The following is a 23,345-nucleotide window of genomic DNA, read 5'->3' as shown; positions in this document are numbered from 1 at the left end:
AGATTAGATATTGTCAATAGCAGCTGCCTCTTGTAAGTGGAACTAGAAGGGATCCTTTAAGAAGGAAAGAAAACTAAACAAAGAAAAGAGTAGGAGGTACTAGAAACTTCCTATTGCATCCTACATCTAGAGGCCCACAAACTCTATCAACTGGGAACAACCACGCATGCTCAGAGAAAAGAAAGATTTGAGCTAAAGTGCCATAAAGCCACACTCACCTTCAGCCTCTTCAACAGCCACTGCAGAAGCCCCTGCTGGGCAGCCTCTGTACACACCTCGGGCCGGAATTCAGCCATGTTCTCTACAATAGCTGAAGGGAGACAGACACTAGTCACCGGGGAGGGCAACTTGGCTTCCATCTGCAATCAGATTGCTTCCCATGACAGGCATTTTTCTCCTCTTCCCTACCTCCCCATATTCCTCCCAGCCAGATGCTGTGCTGTCATTTATAGATTAACCAAGGGGGTTGCTGTGGGTTTACTTCAAGTGATGTTACAAGTAAAAGTCATAACTGAAAATAAAGGAATTCACAAAAGGATAACAAGAGGTTTTCTGTGCTAGTAGAGATCAACATGAGAACAGAATACCACCCACGAGGACTCTGCTTAGTCCACAGAGTCTTAGAGCCCAGTAACTAAAGAGATGGCAGGCCAAGGCAGAAACTGCAGGGAAAACTAGGACATGGGAAATTCAGATTTTTCCTTTCTGAGTCATCCATTTTCTGCTTCTCTTTGGAAATGTGTGACCAAAGGACACTGCCAGGGAGGAAGGCATGGTCTTCTACCATGTACACATGAGGCAAAGACTATGCTGCCAGAGGTATCATGGAGCCATTTAAGTGGCCCTGCTATCTCCTGCAAAAGCCAACAAACTGCTTAACAGAAGAATTAAAATTAGGAGGCAAATAAGCTATTATATGACCATGAGAGCAAAAATAAGATGTTTAAAAAATAATTTATAGTCTCTAATACATAAATGCATCTCATTCCTTCTGGGTCCCTTTTGTTCCATCTTAAAGAGTATATATAACTCTTGGGCCAGGAGTTTGGCTTAGTGGTTAAAGTGCTTGCCTAGCATGCATGAAGACCCGGGTTTGAATCCTTGGTACCACATATAGAAAAAAGCCGGAAGTGGTGCTGAGGCTCAAGTGGTAGAGCTCTAGCCTTGAGAAAGTCCAAGGACAGTGCTCAGGCCCTGAACTCAAGCCTAGGACTGGCAAAAAAAAAGAGTATATATAACTCTGGGGCCAGGAGTTTGGCCTAGTGGTAGAGTGCTTGCCTAGCATGCACAAAGACCCAAGCTTGATTCCTCAGTACCACATGCATAGAAAAAAAGCTGTAAGTGGTGCTCTGGCTCAAGTGGTAGAGCTCTAGCCTCAAGAAAAAGTCCAAGGATAGTGCCCAGGCCCTGAGTTCAAGCCCCATAGCTGACAAAAAAAAAAGAGTATATATAACTCATAAAGCAAAGACAGTTCTGTGTTCCTTAAGCTCAGTGGCAGAACACCCTGGGCACACTTTGAGGGAGAAAGGGCTATTTTCATACTTCTACAGAAAAGCAATCAGCATTTCTAATCTTTGGCACTTCTGTCTTATTCTTCTGCTTAAACTTTCAGTGGTTTCCTGTTGACTGGTAGAAAGAAAATCAAACTTCTTATAATGGTTAACGAGATTTTCCAAACTTTGGACAAACCTACTTTTCCAAGTCTATCTCCAAGCACTCCTCTCCCAAAGCCACAGTCTAACTTTCTAGGGCTACTTTGGCTCCTGCTCCTCCTCCCTCCATCTCCTATTTCCTTCCTCTTCTTCCTCCACTTCCTCCTCCTGTCTTCCTTTTTATTTTTTTATGCTGCTGGGTTTGAACTCATGGCCTCACACTGGCATACTAACACTTGGGCAGTCCTTTTGAACTTTGGTTACATTTTGGGTTTCTTAGGTTTGTTTTGCTTTGCTCCCAAATGTGATTTTCCTATCTTTGCCTTTTGCCTAGCTAGGACCACAGGTACTAGCTGTAGCGGGTTTGTTGGTTGAAATGGGACCTAGATAATTGTTTTGCTCATGTTGACCTTGAACCATGATCTTTTTGATCTCCCAAAAAGCTGGAATTACAGGCATGATCCACTCACTGTGTTTATTTCATCTCAGTTGGTACCTATTTCCATGGGACAATTTGGAGACCCTTCCTTGTTACTCATAGTGCTTTTTGCTGACTCCTACTCTTACCATTTATCAGCTGGTATTTATTGACTTTCTCTTCTCTACTGGATCTTCCCATCATTCTAATTCCTATCACTTGCCTATAACTAATAATCAAAATCTACCCTAGTGACTAGCACAGACTGACAAAACATTCGCACTTGATAGGGGAGGCCATGGATGACTCTGAGCTAGGAGAGATGCCCACGCTAACATAGACAGATCTCCGTAGACTTCCAGGCTGGTGTCTTTTCCACTAGAGCAGGCCCTTCTAAAGTCAACTAAGACTCCCCCCCACCAGTCCCCATCGGTCCTGAGGCTTGAACTCTGGGCCTGGGTGCTGACCCTGAACTCTTCAGCTCAAGGCTACTGCCCTACCCCTGAGCTACAGCTCTATTTCCGATTTTTTAGTGGTTAATTGGAGATTAGAATCTCGTGGACTTTAGTGCCTGGGTTGGCTTTGAACTGTGATCCTCAGATATCCTCCTGAGTAGCTAGGATTATAGGCATGAGTCACTGTGCCTGGCTCAGCTAAGACTTTTGGCAAATATTTTTTTAAAAAATTAGTTTACATTAGTTATACAGAGAGGTATTTCACTGTGATATTTCTACGTGTTTACAATATATTCTAATCAATCTCATTCCTTCTATCACTGTTTCTTCTCTTTCTTCTTCCTAAGCTAATTTCAACAAGTTTCACTATTCTGTGGTCATAGTTGTAAATAATGTATTCCCTCTCCCCTTGATAAACTTTTCATTTAACAAAATATAGCATTAGACTAACAGATGGCAGTGCCAAATTCTGGCTCTTGACTATAGCCAGTTCCCAATCACAGACTGCTGTGCTCTCTCCTTCCTTGTTCCCAAGGTGCCCATCCCCCTTCTTGGTGATAATCCTCACTGAAGAGAGGCTAGAATGACAAGAGGAATCTAGTAAGCACAAAAGAGCAAGAAGGAAATTTAATCTCATCAAAATTTCTGCTTCCACTGGGCCTCATTCGTTTCTTGAGCTCTGCTTATAAATATGTCTCCTTTTTTATAAGACAATGGCCAGTAATTAAGAAGACTACCCCAAAGCACAATTTTAAAAAAAAGGCTAATGCTTCAGCAACTTTCCAAACGGGAACACTGGGAAGATCAAGAGGAAGGAGGACAGGAAACACTGAGGAGGAATCCAGGTAACAAAACATAGACTCAAGAGCAGCCAAGTTAGTAAGGATATAACATTGCAAATATATAGTTACACCTTCAGTTTACATAGACCTATTTATAAGAGAAAGAAACACTGGCACGTTTGCATAGAAAACACCGTTTCCTGAAAGGTTCACAGGTGCACAGAAGTTTATCATTTCTCTGAAGGAAACTCGTAAGAAAAATACACACAAAGGATGACTTAAACTTTTAAAATATGTATAGCCAAAGGACAGGAATGGAATCCTGCATGGATTTCATCCTAACTTTGGAGGCAGAGGCCTGATAAAGCCTAACAGGCAGGCATTTTGTCTTGAAAGGTTATCTACTTTGTGGATTTCTGCTTTTATTACCTACAAGCCAAGCCAAAGCTGCAGTTATATGAAATGTACACAGAGGTCTTCATTGCTGAAAAGGCAGTTTCAGAGCAGAAGGAAAGAAAACACTCCAGTTGTTGACGAGCTTATGCAAGAAGGGGAAGGAAGGAATACCAGCTCAGCCCAGGAGTACTAAGTTCAGTATAGGCACTTGTCACTCACCCAAGGTGTTGTGGACACCATCTGCCTCCTCCCGCACTGACTCATCTAGACGCTCCAGATTCTGCACCAGCAGTGCCACCACCTGCCCATCCACCTGCAGGAACAGAGAAGCAAAGGGAGAAAGGAGCACAGGTTACAATGGTCTGCCAATGTTCCTATTCACAGCTTCACCAAAAAACAACGTAAACAAGCAGCTGTGGTTTACAATGTACCTTGTACATTGAATGATATACAAGGTCCTGGAGTAAGTAAAGGCCAGAATTCCTATGCCTAACTTAGGAGAAGCATATTAGAGCTGAAGGAAACAAAGGAAAAGTCAAGGTTACAAAGTTAGTGAGCAACAGACCTAACTGAAACCAAGTCTGTCTCTTTCTCCTCCTCAGAGGCACCTCTACACCTTATATAAGAAAACACTGGCATGAGTCAGGCCAACAGGTCATGCACACCAACACATTCTAGACTGCTGGAATGCTCAGTGGGAAGAGTGGTTACCAGACCCATATCATGCTAATTTCAAAACTGATGATCAAACTGTAAGCATTCTAATGTTCCAAACCAAAATTTTCAAAAACTATTACTTCTTTTAAAACATTTTTCTTGTTACTATAAAGGTGATGTATAAATGGGTTACAGTTCCATAAGTCAAGAATACATTTCCTGGGCCCGGGGAGTTTGGCCTAGTGGTAGAGTGCTTGCCTAGCATGCACGAAGACCCAGGTTCAATTCCTCCACGAAGACCCAGGTTCGATTCCTCAGTACCACATACATAGAAAAAGCTGGAAGTGGTGCTGAGGCTCAGGTGGTAGAGCTCTAGCTTTGAGAAAATTCAAGGACAGTGCCCAGGCCCTGAGCCCAAGCCCAGGATTGGCAAAAAAAAAAAAGAAGAAAAAAAAAAAGAATAGATTTCCTTTTGGACAATGTCACCCCTTCCCTTGCTCAAAACTATTACTTCTAAAGAACTTCTAGTTCCCTTACCAAAGCTGTCCCTGAGCTCTCTAGGTCAAGGCTACCGCCCTACCCCTGAGCCACATCCCCACTTCCCATTTTCTAATAATTAATTGGAGATAGTGGTCTCACAGTCTTTAGTGCTCTGGCTGGCTTTGAATCATGATCCTCAGATCTCAGCCTCCTGAGTAGCCAGGATTACAGGCGTGAACCACCGTGCCCGGGTACAATCACCCCTCATTTTCTTCGTACTTGTGACATACCCCTTTTTCCCAGCACCTTATTTCCTACATTTAGGAAGTGGGGATGAGACTACAGGGAAAAGTGGCATACCATCGCAGCTGAAGAGGTTCAGAAGGGTTAGAATCTTGTCCAATATCCCTTTCTCCCACACACCTCTGATTATGCTGCACTCAAGAGTCCCAGTGGCTAAGAACAAGCCAAGTTCCTTGAAGGCAAGTACCTCACCTCTGTTGCCTTGGCCTACCCTTCAAAGTCCAGTGCAGTGCCACACACAGCAGAAAAGCGGGACCCTGAAGAAATGTAAATAAATCAATGGATCACCTACTTTGTGTACTGTAACCAGCTCACATAGGCTGCTTACCCTCACTTAATCCTCATAACCTTTTCAGGAAAGAGAACAAAGGCTCAGAGAGGTTGGCTAGCCTAGTCAAACCTACAAAGCAGAAATGACCAATTCTGAAAAGCTATTTTTCTGTACTGTGTCTCAATCTCTTTGGAAAGGAGGCAAATCAAAGAGAAGAAAGGAGGGAAAGAAATGATCTCATTCAACTGACACTTGTGTGGAAGGCAGGCACTCTATAGAGCCAACACATCTGAGCCTGTGTGTTGCAGCAATGAGGACAAGGGGGTCATTCTAATGGCAAAAGGCCTTGGTGCGACTCAAGGGCAACATATGGACAAGGGGGAAACTGAAATTATAGACCAATGCACGACACCTGAATCAGAAGTGAATGATGCTTTCAGAGCTCTCCTCTGCACCTCAGGAGGAAGGGATGGGACAAAAAGGCCATGTTAGAGGAAAGGGAACTTTGCAAAGTTGAAGGTGCCATAAATAGAAGAGCTATTTGTCCCCTCATGTGCTCAGACACACAATGTTGCTCAAATCTCACAGCCAACAAAAGCTTTGCCAAAGAAATCCACTGCAATGTTTCCTTAATTAATTGGATAATTTGGGTATGTGAGAGAAAACAAAAAAACATCTGGGGGATGAGTAGGAACCATGTCACAGCTTGTTTTCCCCCTAAAACACCTAATCTCCCCAAATCCTAACAGCAGACACTGCCACTCTGCTGTGCCTGTCATTTTGCACACTGCTTCGTGCAATTCCACTGCTTATTGCTACTTTATCTGCATAACTTTTTCCTCTTTTCCTTGATTCTTCATTATGCTTCCCATTTCCACTGTCTGGAAACTGTCGGAGACAGTGGCAGTGAGCAACGTGCTTAAATCCTGGGCCTGAATCGTTATGAATAATGGGTATCTGGGCAGAGGAAAATCTCTTGTAACAAAAATATACCTTCTAACAGGGAGCCTTTTGAGGCTTGCAAAGTGTGAAACTTTATGCTTAGTTGGGTTAAATGCTATTTTATCTAATTGCAGGAGAGCCCAAAGCAGTCAAAATACATTTAGCTGAGAAAACCCTTAGAAAGTATTTATATTATGCATGGCTCTGGATATCACCTAGTAAGAAGTACAAATTAGCATTCGGTCCTACTTCCTCCAACCCTTGGATCTACCTTCAATTTTCTGGACCTGTGACGAAATCTGAAACTAAAAACAAATTCTGCTCAGGGATTAAAGCATCAGCCAGAGTCACTCTGGTCTTGGAAATTAGGATGTTTTCTGATAAGTCACTGCTTGTTTCCACTTGTTAGGTCTAGGTCTCCAGAAAATAGTCCACTAGGTCTTACTGAGACAAAATTCAAGACATCTTTTTTTCCACTTGACCAAAGAGGGTGGATATAAGAGAAGAGGAAGAAATAAAGAGACAGATGAGAGGTTTGAAGGAGGATTATTTTTCTATCTGGTATATGTTCTCAAGAGTTAGACCAGATGGTTCCCCCCCCCGCCCTTAACACCTAGGAGTTTTAGAAATTTCATATTTAAAAAACAATATAAAGGCCAGGCGTGGTGGTTCGTGTCTGCAACCCTAGCTACTCAAGAGGCTGAGATCTGAGGATTGCAGTTCAAAGCCAGTCAGGGCACTAAAGTCCATGAGACTCATCTCTAATTAACCACTAGAAAACTGGAAATGGTGCTGTGGCTCAAGGGGTAGGGCAATAGCCTTGAGCTAAAGAGCTCAGGGACAAAGCCCAGGCCCAGAGTTCAAGCCCCACAACCGACGGATATGGATATATATATATAAAATATATCACCCCTTACCCATAGTTTCTTTTTGAGGTACCATGTTGCTAATATAGTTCTAGCTCTGTAGCCCAGACTAGCCTTGAACTCACTATCCTCCTAACTCAGCCTTCCTAGCATATATAACTTTGCCTAGTTCCCATGCAATTTGATCAAACGGGTTTTAAAGATAGATACATAGTAATATCTTTATAGATTGCAAAACTTTAGCCTATTGTATCCTAGCTAGTAACATTCAGCTTCCATTCTTACCTTCCAACCTACTTCTCACTCAGCCACCAAAGGGATCTTTTCCAAATCTTTAGTGAGACTGTTACCCAGTCCCTGGCCTACAACCTGGGCATGCTAGCAATCCTACTGAGGTCTCTAGTGCCCAGACCAGGAGAGCCTTTTCTCTGTTCCTTAACTGTTCTGAGCTCATTCTTGTCTTTGCCCCTTTCCCACTATGCTCTTGGTCATTCTGAGCAGCAGGCTGTTTCTGAACCCAGAGTTCAGGTCTTCCCTGACAATTCAATTTAACCTGACCTCTGGGCCCTCGACATCACATCATTCAATTTTAATTCTCTGGGTAACACAAGATCACTATCAGCAGTTTTCCCCTTCACTTAGCTCCTGTTTCTCTCTCCCAAAGCAGATACTGTCAGTCTTACTCAGAGCTATAAGTGTTCCAGTTCCTAGATGAGGAACATGCCAAACACTCAGTAAACACTTGGCGAACAAATGAACGAGTTTAGATTCTGCTGAGGAACAAAAATAGGTGAAGATGAGAACATTAATGGATATGGAAAGGGATGGGATCGACAAATTTACATAGCAAATATCTTTGCCATAACACAAAACAAGCCTAGCTCAGCCTCCCCCAAGCAGTGCAAACATAATGCCAACTAAATCTGAGCTAAACCAAGTCAGAGCTCAAAGTTTAACATTAAAAAAGAGTTAATTGAGGGCAAGGATGGGGCAGAGATTAGCTGTCCACATCAAAACCACTTCTACAAAACTCTTTTTAGCACATGAGCCAGCCTCACAGCCCAGCTGCCCTTCTACATTGCTGGTGTGACATCCCCATACACCCTTGTGTCTAAGCCTCCCTTCAGAGACCATGGTCAACACTTACAGCTCTGCAAGCCTCCCTGTGCATTCCCATGGTAACTGACCACGCCCTCCCCTTCATGCTCACAGAAGCTGCGTTTCTCACAGCATTCTGCCTTGGTAACAGCACTTACTTCTTTCTGAAAAACAATGAAACATCAATCTTTGCATGTCTTCATTAGGTCCACACCATTTAAATAATTTTTGAATATTTATTCAAAATGTATTGAAGCATTTTTTTGAACTGGAAAAGTATTTTAGCTCAGCAAACATTCACCAACATCTCACTGTGTGGCAGACGACACTTACCATCTTAACTTGACATTTACTGAGAGCTGAATATCTGCCAGGTGTGAAGCCTTTACAATGATAATGGCCAGCATTTACTGGGTGTTGTTCAGTGCCAGACTGTTCTAAAGACATATCTCACTGATTCCTTACATTGGTGCGGTGAGATAAGAACTGCCGTTATCTCCACGTTGCAGATGGAAGGTGGAGTATGGAGAGGTTAGGCAACTTTCCCCAGGACACACAGTGGGTAAGTGACAGAACTGCTGCCTCAGAACAAGCAGCTTATCCACATATGTCTATAATCCAACATGACAAGTTCCACAATATACAAGGTACTAGGCTAGCACAAATCTGCTGAGGTGATAAATTTGGAAAAGCCTCAAAGAGAAGAACTGAGCTTTAAGGTAGGCTTGAGGGGAAGAGAAGAAAGGTTCTAGGTAGCCTAGGGAAAGAAGGCAGCTAAGCAAAGGCTGGAATGGTTAAGCTCAGGGCAACTGTGGGAGCATAAATGACTGCGGGCTCATCATTGCTCTCAAGGAGTCCCAGCTGTCTTTGGAGAAAGAGAGCCAGAAAACTGTCATCAAGGCAATGCAGCAGCCATGTTTGCTACTTTCCAGGAGTCTGTCTTCCAAGCTCAGAAACGGACTTGTTCCATGGCACAAATATTCACCTTTTGTATGAAAAGTAATAGTTGATGGGAACCAAAAATTTTAAACCCCAAAGGTCCCTGAGAATATGAGGCCAGTACTCTTTCCCCACAACTGTTCTATTCTATTGTTTGGGACTTTCCACTAGGAGAGAGATCAAGGCAATAACCACAACCTGCACACTACAATAAATCCTGCCACATGCCCTCTAGCCTCTGCTCCAGCAATTCTGGGCCTCCAATATTGGCCCCAAATTAAAACTACAAAGACAACCCAAGCCTACTCAATATATGAGAATACTTATCAAACTTCCTGAATGTGGCACAAGGGTAGAAAAAATAAATGGAAGACTACTTGCCAGCTATGTTCTCTGATATTTACTGATGGCTTCTGACTGGTTGCAGACAAGTAAATAATATATCAGAGTCCAGCACATACAGTGCTTGTGGTTCACATCAGCCCCACCAGAATAAGGCTGTAAGAGTCAGAATCTTAAAATAATATAATCATAAAAACCTAAACAAACAGAAAACCCTATACAGCAGCTACTTAATGGCTCCCCAGGCTGAAGAACTGCTTTTTTCCCCCAGACAATCAAATCTGCAAGATTCAGTCTTTGTTGGTGGGCCTGGCAACACAGAAAACACAAAGAAGGTTTTTGTGTGAATTGCTGCTTCTGGGTAGGTTTTACACACAGCTGCCAGGCTAGCTGCTCCTCTCCTGTCTTCCTCATTCACAGAAGCAGAGGAGAGTAATTAAAATCAACCCAGGGACCAGGCAGGAAGGCACACTCAGGGCCACTGTAATTAACCTCTGGAAGGTAAGACTGCATAAATGACACTGTAGGGACATGATGTAGGAGCAAGTGCCACAGCCTTCCTTCAGATGCTCCTCAAAACAAAAGGCCCTTAGTAGTATCCTTTTCTTTCTGCACAGTGGTTCTAAGTAAAAAGAAAGGTCCTGAATTCTACCAAAGTGGTGGTTTGCTTTAAGAAGGAGCTTGAAAGAGAATCGACCATAGAAATTTCTATCCTGGATACACATGGTTCTATGGAGTCTAGCCTGGCTCTCTGTGAGACAGCCCTCATCCCTCATTCATACCAAATGTAAGCCTGGCATGGGGGAAGAAAAAGGGTAGGGAGGGATAGGCCATGAATCAAAGGGATCTCAGAATCACTGGGGAGGGGGCACAGTTCCAGCAGTCCTAATTCAGTAGGTTGTAGGTCCAGTCAGAAAGCAGCCTCATAAGCATTGGGTGTTTCCACCACAAGCGGCTGTGGTGATTTCTGATGAACTCTGCAAAACTTAACAGAATCAGCATGTACTAGTATTTTTTCCCAGCGGAGAGAAAAAAGCAGAGGAAGACAACAGAAGAAAAAGATGGTCTTGTAATGCTCCAAGGAGGAAGGTGGCTGGGTGGGTGGACACAGTAACATGGACAAAATCAGGGCAAGGCACTGGCCTGGACCCACCTCTGCCACTGGTCAGCTATGGTACCTTTTTAGCCTAGAATCCTCTTTGGTCACAGGTAAGGATCTGCCTAAAGTATGAGTGATGGGGATCAGACAAGGAAGCTCTTATCTCAGTAGACACAGGGCTGGCTGAGTATACCAGGGAAAGGCTGCTCACTTATCTGATGCAGATGACCACACCAGGTGATTAGACTAGAAGGGACTTAGCTGCTGTCTGGACTGAAGCCTGAAGAAGTCTGAGGCCTTGCCTAGGCTACTCAAAAGAGGAACGTGGAAACCCCACAGGCCTGCCTGTAACCAAGGCTAGTGGTACAACTCTGGCCTAGATATGCTCTAAGAGTTGTCTTATTTTTATCATTCTCCAAGTCTCTCCTGATGACTTACCTGTAAAATAAGTAATAATAATAGCTGTCCTCACTGACACTGGTATTATTATAAAGCCTAGAAGACAAGCAAATATCTATGAGAGCTCTTTGGAAAAAGGGCAGCAGTAACCCAATGCACAGGGCAAAGACAAGAAAACAAAATTAAAGAGAACATAGGCTCAAATCCCATCTCTATGACCAAGGGCTGAAGTATTTGCCAGTTTTATGTCTTGGCTTTCAAGCTCTTCATGGAAAGAACTGGAATACTACCCTGCTAAAAAGGTGTAAGGATTAAACAGAGATAATAGAATGAGAACTGGCATGCCCAGTGCAGATATTTCACCACCATCGTCAGCCCCTCATACAGTCCTGTAGAACAAGTGCCCCACATGCAGCATTTCTACTTCTTACTCCTTCCGTCTAGCCTGGCCACAGAACTCTAGAGTCACCACTTAGGTACAATGGTGGGGGTGCTACTGTTACCTTGTGCGAAGCTGTGAGGTCCCAGAGGGATGGGTGACTTACCAGAGCATCGATGAGAACTTCTGCTCCTTCTTCACTCTCATGGAGGGTGTCTATGTCTGTCAGTTCCTGAAGCAAATCAACCACCGCGATAGACACATGTGGACAGTGTTAAGGATTTGCATTGAAACCCACTAATGTTTTGTCAAAACCCTTAGTTACCTCTGTTTCCTCACCAACTGCCACAGCACCATTTATCTTCATATACTGTGGTATAATTAGCATTTCTTCAGCAAGGCTTTCTCCTCTCGTGGTGGGACCTTAGCAAATGTTGTCAAATGACTCACTGCCTCTTCCTTTATGCTTGCCTTCTTAGAAACTTAGTCTACTACATTTTTCAAACTTGAAATAGATCATTTGGGAGTGAGAAATAGATCACTTCCAGTGAGAAACCAGTCAACACCTCTCCAACCCTATCTTATAATTTAAACTCTTAAAACCCAGTATAATCTTTAGTATCTGACCCATTTCACTTCTGAAAGCAACAGCAGCAGCCAGAGTTCACTAAAGAATCTTCAGAGCCAAGGCAAAACAATAATCATACAGGAGGAAGAAGAGGAGGGGGAGGAGGAAAAAATCGAAAATGGTGGTAATTTCATATAGGAACAAGATGAATGTCTAACTTCCATCAAGAAAAGTCATTTTGCCTAATGCCCCAGTGGATCATCTCCCTGTCTGCTTTCCTGCCTCAGCTGAGAAGTCAAATAGAAAATCAGCTAGTCACCACGAGTAGCAAACATCTCGTCAATCCTACCACTAAATGATTTTTACAAAAGTTCCCAATTTTCATGGAACAGCATTTCAGCAAAGCAGTGATGGATCCACAATGACCACCATCAACTCCTAGGTAATGTAACATGACCCCAAAGACAAAAGGTCATTTGAACATCAGAAAGAGAAATGAGAACCGGAAGTAAAGATCAACAAATGAACTTGAAATCTTGATGAGAGAATTTGGCTTGGTCTGCCACCTGTCCAGCCTTTCTTCACAAGCAGATGCTGGGCATGGGTGATAGGCTTTTCCAGTGTAGTTACAATTTCATTTCACAAGGTAAAAGCTCTCCTGTCCAAGTATAATAGGAAAACAGAGCCTGTCTTTCTGTGAATTACTAAAACACAGTTTTTGATAGCCTATTTTGTCATGTCGAGCAGAAGGGCCATCCCATTCCCTCCCTGTGTAACTGTCCACTACTGGGGCAATAAGCTAATATAATAGTGAAGCAAAAAAGACTAGCTGGGTACAAAATGTACATAACACAAAGGCTCTTGGAGAAAGTGATGTTTACTTCTAGATTTGGGCTTTAGGTATTGGTTTTTGGCCTGATTCCATTTAAAAATCTGAATGTTAAAACTGAATGTTAACCTTTTTTTTTTTTTTTTTTTGGTGAATGTTAATCTTAGTAATCTTCACTGAGAAGTGTCCACAGAAAGTTTTTTTTTGTTGTTGTTTTTTTGCCAGTCCTGGGCCTTAAACTCAGGGCCTGGGCACTGTCTTTGGGCTTTCTCAAGGCTAGAGCCCTACCACTTGAGCCACAGCATCATTTCTGGTTCTTTTTTATATATGTGGTGCCGAGGAATCAAACCCTGGTCCTCGTGCATGCTAGGTAAGCACTCTACCACTAGACTAAAATCCCAGCCCCGGAGTTATTTTTTTTTTTAATGGAAGATAATAAGATGCATTATGCAGATGGCATTTAAAAGCCATTTCAAAAAGGTTTCTTAAGAAAACAAGCATTCAGAGGATACCTTTAATTTAATGAAACAAATGTGGGTTTTAATTTTTTTTCTAATTCCTAATAGGATAATGATGATATAGCTTAATTAATATAGATTATTTCAAACATAGACAAAATGGTTTTCTCCTCTTAAAAAACAATTGGCACAAAATTCTCCACAATAAATTTGGTCCCTCCACTCTACCCCACCATGCCCAATACTGGGGCTTGAACTGTGGGCCTCTTGCTTTTCTTAGCTGATGTTCAACCATTTGAGACATACCTTAACACAGCCTTTTTTTTTTTTTTTTAAAGCCACACCAGCTTTTTGCTGACTAACCAGAAATATGCATCTCCTTAGTCCAGATTGGCTTGGAACTGAGGTTCTCAGATCTCAGCTTCTTGAGTACCTATTATAAGCATGAGTAATCATTGCCTAGCTGGTCTCTCAATTTTGTAGCAAGTCTCAAACAAATATGAAAAAGAATGTGTACCCATTGAACATTAAGTATCTACTAAATTTAGTGGATGCTGTTATGCTCCAAAGAAGATGTCTAAAACAGCTATAATTACTTTAATCTTCAGGGACACAGACTTCGCCTAAAAGCTACAAACAAGATCAAAAGTTACATTATAAGGGTTTTTGGTTTTTTTTAAACTTCATCTGCCTTTCTTCAGAGCATATTTGATTGGCTCTGAAATCAAGTGTGGCTCATTAATATATTTTACCAAGGAAGTCTGTTGACACATGAGAAAAAGGAGTCAATTCTTTCAAGAATAATTTTGATCCTGGGAATATCAAAATGAGAATAGTTCCTAGAAAAATAACAGCTGTGGTATGCAAGTCTTGTTAGACAGTGCTTCTAGGAAAGCAACAGAGCAAGAATCAAATCCTTCCCAGTCCAATTAGAAAAAAGTCCCTTAGAGGCTCAAACCCTTCCCATCCCTATCCTTGTTCATTAACACTGGGTCTGCGCCTCAAGGCACCCTCGACTATTGTATGTGCCCACTGGGATATTATGTGTCTCAGTCAGTTTGTTCCACTTTAGCATTCTCAGACCCAAACTGCTTCAGTTCAGTTGATTCCTGTTGGTCGAAGAAAAACCCTTTTTCCAAATTCCCACCAGTGTAATTCTTCACAAAATCCAAATGAACAACTCTACAAATTTTCCTGCCTTTCTAGAATCTAAGAAAACAAAACCATAATTTAGAAGATACTGGTCATAATCACTTCCTACAATGATTCTATACAAAAAGGAGCTGTCCCATTAGCACCAATGATCTGCACTGTAATTACTCTGTTCTCACTCGTTATCAGGCAATATACTGTACCGCTAACATTACGATGCAACCTAATTCTGACTCACAAGAAAAAATAGAATAAATAAATCCAGTTTCGATGACTTGATCACTTCTGTTAAAGATTAGGGCATTTAGTGCTGAGTAGTCATGATGCTTTTATTATTATTATTATTTATTTTATTTTTGCTAGTCATGGGGCCTGGGCACTGTCCCTGAGCTCTTCAGTTAAACACTAGCACTCTACCAGTGCCATTTCCAGTTTTCTGGCAGTTAACTGGGGATAAGAGTCTCATAGACTTTCATGCCCAAGCTGGCTTAGAACCACAATCCTCAGATCTCAGTCTCCCGGGTAGCTAGGATTATAGGAGTGAGTCACCTATGCCCAGCAGTAGTCATGATTTTTAAATGCATACACTCTACACATACATACAACCACAGATCTGATATTCTGATCAGTTTTCAGTGATTATATGAGGAACTACCAAGACCCCATCAGCTTCCAGAATATGAAGAATGGTAGTTTCCATTGCAAGGGTAGAGACCACAAAAGAAAGCCCTTAATCTACACTCCATCAGGATCTTTCCACCAGCAATCATCAATTTCCCCAACCAGCCACAAGATGCCCCTCACCTCAGAATTCCAATGGCATTTTCTAAGTATATCACTCTATAGGCCTGGCCTGTACCTGCCCGAGAGTAGTGATCTGAGTGTCCTGCTCTTAACTATAGTTACTAATTCTTGTTTTTCTGGTAAGTACACAACACACTTATTACACTAAAAAAGAACCAAATAAACACCAGTGATTTACAAAATGACCTTATCAAGGATTCCACTAACTTGTCACTTAAGCTGCGAGCATAGTAAATGACACAAATAGGATGAGTATGAATTTGATGCCATGGTAATTTTTCATTTATCTTCCCCTTGTATTATTCCTCTTTGTTCCTTTAGGGAATCTGAGAAATTTTAAAGTCAGACCACCAAAACAAATAAAAACAACAAAAAAAAATCTTACCACCTCCACAAACAAAATAAACAAACAAAAACCACTTAGTATTTCTAAACAATACTTAAAAAAAATTTGGGGGGGGGCAGGAGTTTTAGCCTAGTAGTAGAGTGCTTGCCTAGCATGCACGAAGACCCGGGTTCAATTCCTTGGTACCACATACATAGAAAAACACTGGAAGTGGTACTAAGGCTCAAGTGGTAGAGCTCTAGCCTTGAGAAAGTCCATGGACAGTGCTCAGGCCCTGAGCTCAAGCCCAGGACTGGCAAATAAATAAACAAACAAACAAACAAAATAAAATAAAATAAAAAAATTTGGAAGTGATTTTTGGCCAGGTCTTCACAAATTCTAGACAAGCACTTAACCACTGAGTCATACCCTCCAGCCTGAAAAAGACCTTTACATGCACCTCTGGATTAATTTTTAAAAAATTAACAGTTCATGGTGGGGAGTTTGGCCTAGTGGTAAAGTGCTTGCCTATCATGCATGAAGACCTGCGTTCAATTCCTCAGTGCCACATACATAGAAAAAGCCAGGAGTGGTGCTGTGGCTCAAGTGGTACAGCACTTGAGAAAAACTCAAGGATAGTGCTCAGACCCTCAGTTCAAGCCCCAGGATTGGCCAAAATAAAAAAAAAAAAAAATTAACAGTTCATAAAAGAGGGGATCTACACATCTTTAAATAATTAACTTTACAGATAGTGCGTGTATGTGTATGTGTGCGCGTGTGCGTGCACCAGTCCTGGGCTTGAGCTCAGGGCCTGAACTCTGTCCTTGGACTTTCTCAAGGCTAGAGCTCTACCGCTTGAGCCTCAGCAACACTTCTGGCTTTTTTCTATGTATGTGGTACCAAGGAATTAAACGCAGATCTTCGTGCATGCTAGGCAAGTGCTTTACCACTAGGCCAAACTCCCGGCCTCAGATAGTACTTTTAAAAGCATTTTAACATGGCAGCCAGTGCTAGATCCTTCCCTCCAAAGGTATTTAGAGCAATCCTGAAGTACTGTATGAGGTACACACAGAGCACAACTTGGCAGCCAACCCTTGGCCATGGCTGGGCTCCCACCTCTCCGGGGAAGATAGCCCAGAAGCGCTGACAAGCCTTCATCAGCGGCAGTGATGCAGAGCACCAGAATCAACTCTGAGGCCGCTTCTCACGGTTGAAAGGACAAGAAACAAGCTGTGTTCTCACATCCATTGCCTCTTAAGGTTACAACAAATGAGCCTCTGATCCAATTAAAATCCCTATAGTTTATGTTTTCTCAAAGAAGGACAAAGCAAAGATGACCTGTGCTTGCTGGGAATATAACCAGCCGTGTATGGTCCTGGGTGATAAATGAAGAGTTAAAATGATAACAAATTTAAGTCATGACTGCCATGAAATTGTTTATTCATGGTAAGGTGTTTTGGGCAGTTCCAGCTGTACAACAGTAAATTGTTAACAACCGTTGCCTGAAGAAAAATTTCCATTATAGATCACAGATAAGACAAGAAGCAGAGTGCAACGTGTCAGGGAGAGCAACACTCCGACCAGCATTGAAAATGTTTTCTGCAAGTCAAGAGGGCTTACCCTTTCCTGAAATCATTTTTAGGAAAAACTGTACCTAGAGGAGAATGACATTTACCCTAATTGCTGCATCTAATTAAAATTAAGGTAATTAAACATTTTCCAATGTACTTTAAATGTGATGTAGGGCATAATTAAAAAATCAGATTTTTAAAAATACCATTAGGGCAGCTGGGTGATGGTTGGCATAAAAGAAGGGGAAAAACAGGTTAGCTGTCAAGAAAACAGGAGGGAAATAGCAGTCAGTCAAAGATACTATAGGAGGATGTGTTTTTTGTTTGTTTTTCTTTTCCTTTTTAAAGAAAACAACTCAGAACATCTGTGCCCTTGCCTTTCATAAGTATGCTGATACTGAGCGGCACGTCTCATGTCAGTCTTCTCCTCAGCAGGAGCAAAGGATGGAGGATTGGCAAAATGTCAAGCTGCTACTATTGTTTTGTTAGCCAGATGAAAAACAAAAGCTATTTCCAGAAACAAAACAGGTAATTTCAGTTAATGCACAGGTATATTGGGGAACCACACAATTCCTGATAAAGATATGGTAAAATCCACAGGGAACATGTGCCTCTGCAGGTGCCCTGGGCTGGGGCCCCAGACCTGGATTTTCAGCTTTGACCTCTAGTTAGCTGTCCAGCATTTGACCTCAGTCTTGTCACTGAAGAAAACAAATAAAGAATAAGGTTAAGGCCTGATCCAATTTTTGCAAATTACTGTTCTACAGGTAAACAAAAAGGTAAAGAAGTCACACCTAGAAATGCTCAGTCACTAAATCTGTGTGGACCATTTAGTATTTCAAATAGGGCCAATCATATGGCAGACATCTACTAAAGAGTAAATGAAAGTTTACATCGTCCCTGAAAGCTCATTCCCAATGTGACAGTATTGGGCTTTTTGGGGAGAGCTAGTAGTAGGGTTAGAACTCAGGATACTCATGCTTGCTAGGCAAGAGCTCTACCATTTGAGCTATGCCTCTAGCCCAATTTATGTTATTTATCAGTCACCTGATTTATGGTTATGTCAGCCCAAAACTGACTAAAAGAACACCCAGGATATGTTTACTGACTGATGTTGCTTAAACATCCACCCAGGACAGGGCCTAGCACCACGCCTCTTTTGAGGCACTTGATGCATATCTCCTGAACGAGCTTGAGACTCACTCAGAAACAAACAAGTTGACTAGGGCTCTCCTGTAACCTAGAAGCCCACAGCAAACACTGGCAAACACAGCTGCCAATCTGGGGATTGACAGAGTGTTAACATCAACATTACATGAAGCATCAGAAATATCTTAAAATTGTCCTTCAAGAAACCTGCATTACAATTATTCACTGATTTATTTCTATGAGAATTATCAGGCAGGAAAGAAGCTAGTCAGACATGCTCTCGGGAGAGAGATTACCAGGAAGATGAAAATAACATGAACCAGCAGCAGATTTCCCATGAATATCACTCAAGCAGACTAACTGCATTTGTCTCATACCTTTGGAAATCTGGGAGAGAATCTGATTTAATGAACATAACCCTGTCCACAGGCACATCAAAAACCTTTTACATTAAAAAGATTGCACATTTGATGGCAAAGACAAAGTATAAATTGGTTTTGGAAGTCATGACTCAAATTCAGTTATAAGGAACATTTACTAAGTGCCTACTATGTATCAGGAAATGTGCTCAGCACGCTTATAATTTCTCTGATCTTCTCAGTAACACTGAAAGACAAAAGTTATTAACTCTACTTTTGCAGATAAGAACACTATGGGAAGACAGGCACTACATTTTGTACAAGAAATGAACATGGGAGTGAAACTTAGCTCGTCTGTATGTTCATTCAACACACAAAACACTATTTATTGGGTAATCAGCCTTTTTTGAAGGAACTTAAATATGGCAGTGGAAAAAAACAAACAAGCTTCCCTATCCTCTGACATCCAAGGTGCTTCTTACCATGGTTCACTGACTTTTCTAGCCTCAATTCCACTGGGCCATCTGTTAGTATAATGTCATCTAGCTCAACACATTCAAATCTTTCTGGTCTTTTCTCAGTAAGGAGCCTGCAATTTTGGACCCTGAAAAGTAATACTGTTAATGTTCAAAGAGAAACATCATCATAAATTCTAGTACTAGTAAGAGCAAACAAAACAATTAAGGATTTTCCCAATGTTGGTAAAGAAGTAGAAAGCAGATTATGAATAAAGAGCAGTGTGTGTTTCAAGATAGAAGATAATTGAATGGAAATGGAACACCAGACATGACAGCACACATCAGCAGAGACAGGCAGGAGACAAGAGTAAACAGTATTTTCCCCGCATCAGCCTTCTAACGAGGACTGATCTGAAGGATATCTGTATTATCGTGTCCGAGCAGCCCAAGTAGCGACTGCACAGCACTCAGCTCCACCAGAAGGTGATACAGGTCAGGCATGGTGGCCACAACGTGCATCTCTTGAATGATGTCGTTTAGGTCTAGCTCGGATTCCATGAACCTAAGAGGGGAGAATAAGACAGTATTACTGAAAGAAAAAGGGCATTCTCAGCACACAGGAAACAAACAGCAACACAATCCAGACACAGCCAATCTGTCAAAGTGTCTACGACAGACCAACCAAGAAGTACACTCATCCAAACATCATACTGTCACACAATTTCCTCGGAAAATCGATTTCCTCATTACAAAAATCAATCTTGGATTCAGATCTCATTACAGAGGTCCCCTTACTTCTGCCATCATAGTTGCCTTTTAAGGCCTTCAAAGCATTTTGCAGCACTACATGATTTGCCCACTGGTCCTATGGATTAGCTACCATTACCTCTTGGAGTAGGAATTCACTTTGTTGGATTGGACTAGCTATCCTATTCCAGCAAAGGTTTCTCTTACTCCTCTCTTCAGGACAACAGCCAGTTATTCCCTTCACTCAAAAGAAGACAGATTTTACATGCACACGCCCAAATGCTTTCCTCCCTATTCCTCTAGCAAGCTGACTGAGAGGCAGGTCCCAAGGCATGTCTGGGACATACTGTCTGGCATGTATAATTACCATCAAACTCTCCACAACATGACACTTCATTCATATGCCCACTCTGAACCTCCCTATAGGTCTCTGCCTAAAAACAAAATTATTTTAGATTCCCTCTCCACACCCTTCCTCAGTGTCTGACATTCAAGAAATGTTTGGAAGAATAAGGCAGGGAGGTTTCTTCTACAAAGGAAATGAGATAATACATGTAAAGCATGGAACAATACTGGATTGAGACTGATAGAGAGGACATGGTCATCAAGACAGACTCCACAGATCAGATGCCTGGGTTTGAACCTAGCTTAGCTACTCAGGTTTTCAAGGGCTGTTTCATTTGTAAATAGGGACAATAATGTTACCTTATACCACAATGCTGCTGGTAAGGAGTAAAAGCAAAAACAACAACAACAATGTAGAAAAGCCCTTAGAAAAAAGTCTGGCACTTAAGAAGCACTACACAAGTATTTGTTCTTGTTCGTCTTGTACTATGCTACTGCTATTGTACTATGGTCATTTTAATATTTAGAACAGAAGCTTCTTGAACACAGAAACTCCAGCTTTTATCTCTTCTATCTACAGATGTCCAATCCATTGTGGAGGCCACAAACAAGTAGGGATTTCTGAAATCAAGTAAGCCTCGTCAACTTTCAGATGCTGAAAGCTGGGCAGGTATCAGAACAGAAATATAAATTCCCTGAGGAACAAAAATCTAGAGAAAATATATAATTCTTTTGAATTTTAGACAATATCCCTTACCATTGCTTTTTCCTCTTCTGATTTATAATCATAGCTTTTTATATACTTTTCTAATTATCAAATACTACTTTTTTTTAACATAACCAAGGAAAGAAAAGCCACTTAAGGAGTGAAATCATCCATAATCTTTCAATCTAGAAACACTGAAAATATGCTAATCTGTGTCATTTTTAAACTCAAAACTAAAAATGAAACTATGTAGTCTATCACTCTATACTCATGCTGTTGTTGTTAACTCTAGCTGAACAACTTCCCCATCACTAAACATTCTTCCTCAACAAAAAAGACCAATAGCTGACAAGCTACTCCTAGTCATTCTCCTTCCCCTTCACCTAGGTAAAGTCCCTTCTTAAGCACAGCATCTGTCTGCCCTGCAGAGTCCAAACTTGGCTTTTGAATCTTTCTCAACATAGGGCTCCAAGAAGAGACTGCTAATAGATCACAGGAGAGTTTTATCTGTAATTCCTGCTGTAAATCATACATTTTAAATAGCTACATAGTGTATGCCCTTGTGTTGAGGTATGGTAATTTATTTAACCAATCCCCTTTGTCAGTAGTCGGATAGCTTCCATTTTTTTCCTCTCTATAACAAATAATACTTAGATGCTCACATTCATAATTTCTGTGTTAAGATAAATTTCCAAAGAGGAAAATGCCAAGTCAAGGAGTGTGCTGGACTTAACAGGTTTTTATATATTCTGCCAGAAAGTTAGCAAATGTATGAAAGGATTATTTCCCCTACATTCACTCTTAAAATCTCTTCCATTTCACAATATTAAATAACACTTTTTAAAAAAATCATTCTTGCTACTAATATGGCTTATATTTTTCTAGTATTTATTACTTATTCTTTGCTCATTCGTAATCAGGATAATTATTTGTTGACTTACAAATGATCTCTATTTTAATGAAACTAGTATTATATTTCAAAAAAGAAAAATATTTGCCCTTTAATGTGCATACTATATTTTGTTTGTTTATTTGTATGAAGGTTTTTCAAAAGTTCAAGTTGTTAAATATTTGCCTTTATGAACTCTGTTTTATTTATCCTGAGGGAAGTCTTTTCTATACTAAGATCAAACATATTTTACGGTATATTTTCATGTTTACATATGTTTAAATGTTTGATCCACCAGAAAAATTATTTTAACATGTGTTATAGGACAAACATAAAACTTTATTTTCCACAAATGTTTGTCCAATTACTTCAATACCATAATATATCCTTTCTCCACATTGGAAAAACTGTCATCATATGCTACATTTTAATGCATAATTTCATCTCTCTGTACTTTTCATTCTATTTTGATTCATCTGCAAAATTGTAGGCCAGGACTATGCTTCATATAATTAAAGCTATACGTATGTTTCATGTCGACTATTGCAAAACATTCCCTTGTGTTGTTTTTTTCAATGCCTTTTCATCTACTGTCACCTTATTACCCAAAATGATTTGCATAACTATTTTATTAAGACTCTCCCAGGGCTTTGTGCATGCTATGCAAGTGCTCTATCACTGCTACACCCCCAACCCTTGGTTTTTTGGCGATATGGCCTTAAACTGACTATACAGTCCAAGCTAGCCTCAAATTTGCAATCCTCCTCTGTTGGCCTCTTGAATGCTAGGTGGACACAGCCACACCTATCTTAGTGCCACAGAAGATTCCTTCTGTGCTTACAAAAGAATATTTTATTTTATTGATTTATTTTTTGCTAGCCATGAGGCTTGAACTCAGGGCCTGAGCACAGTCCTTGAGCTTTTCTCAAGGCTAGCCCTCTGCCACTTGAGCCACAGCACCACTTCCAACTTTTTCTATGTATGGGGTACCAAGGAATTGAACCTGGGTCTTGCGCATGCTAGGCAAGCACTCTTACCACTAGGCCAAACTCCTAGCCCCTACAAAAGAATATTTTAAAGTCACTAGCTCCTCATCCACTGAAGGTTAGAGACCAAACCACAATCAGATGGCAGTCAGAAGGCCTGGTTTCAGGATAGGGATGTAGCATACTGGTAGAGTACTTGTGTAGAAATAATGAAGTCCTGGGTTCTAGCCCCAGAACTAAAACAAAAAAGGGCTGGAGGAGAAGGATTGGGAAATTCAGAAAGACAGAAAAACTACATAATTCCTGAACCCAAGTAGACTTAACAAAACCTATAAGGCTCATTTGTCTTATATGTTTTTTTGTTTTGGTTTGGTTTCTTTTTTTTTAATACTCTAATTCTGGAGAACAACAAAAGGTTTTTCCCATCCACCTGGAAAAACAAGCAAGGAAGACTTGGCACTTAAAAAAAAAAAAAAAAGTGAAACTGTGCTGAAAACTGGGACAAGATCTAAGGATCTGGA

At 41.1% G+C, this 23,345-nt stretch overlaps 1 protein-coding gene across 4 annotated transcripts in view; it reads right to left on the bottom strand.

The window, feature by feature from the left end:
• Ctnnbl1 (catenin beta like 1) overlaps positions 1 to 23,345 on the bottom strand; it is a 158,008-nt gene that overhangs the window by 83,530 nt on the left and 51,133 nt on the right. For all 4 annotated transcript variants that reach the window (XM_090352335.1, XM_090352334.1, XM_090352336.1 and 1 more), the window contains 4 exons: positions 19,574 to 19,713; positions 11,645 to 11,742; positions 3,923 to 4,016; positions 219 to 310 (listed from right to left, as the gene is read on the bottom strand). In XM_090352335.1, the coding sequence (XP_090208461.1) occupies positions 219 to 310; positions 3,923 to 4,016; positions 11,645 to 11,742; positions 19,574 to 19,713 (424 nt within the window). The remainder of the gene's footprint in view (positions 1 to 218; positions 311 to 3,922; positions 4,017 to 11,644; positions 11,743 to 19,573; positions 19,714 to 23,345) is intronic.

Source organism: Megascapheus bottae, chromosome 18, assembly GCF_031878675.1.
Source record: "Megascapheus bottae isolate mThoBot1 chromosome 18, mThoBot2.hap1, whole genome shotgun sequence".
Lineage (NCBI taxonomy): Eukaryota > Metazoa > Chordata > Mammalia > Rodentia > Geomyidae > Megascapheus > Megascapheus bottae.
This window is presented reverse-complemented; position numbering and strand designations above follow the sequence as displayed.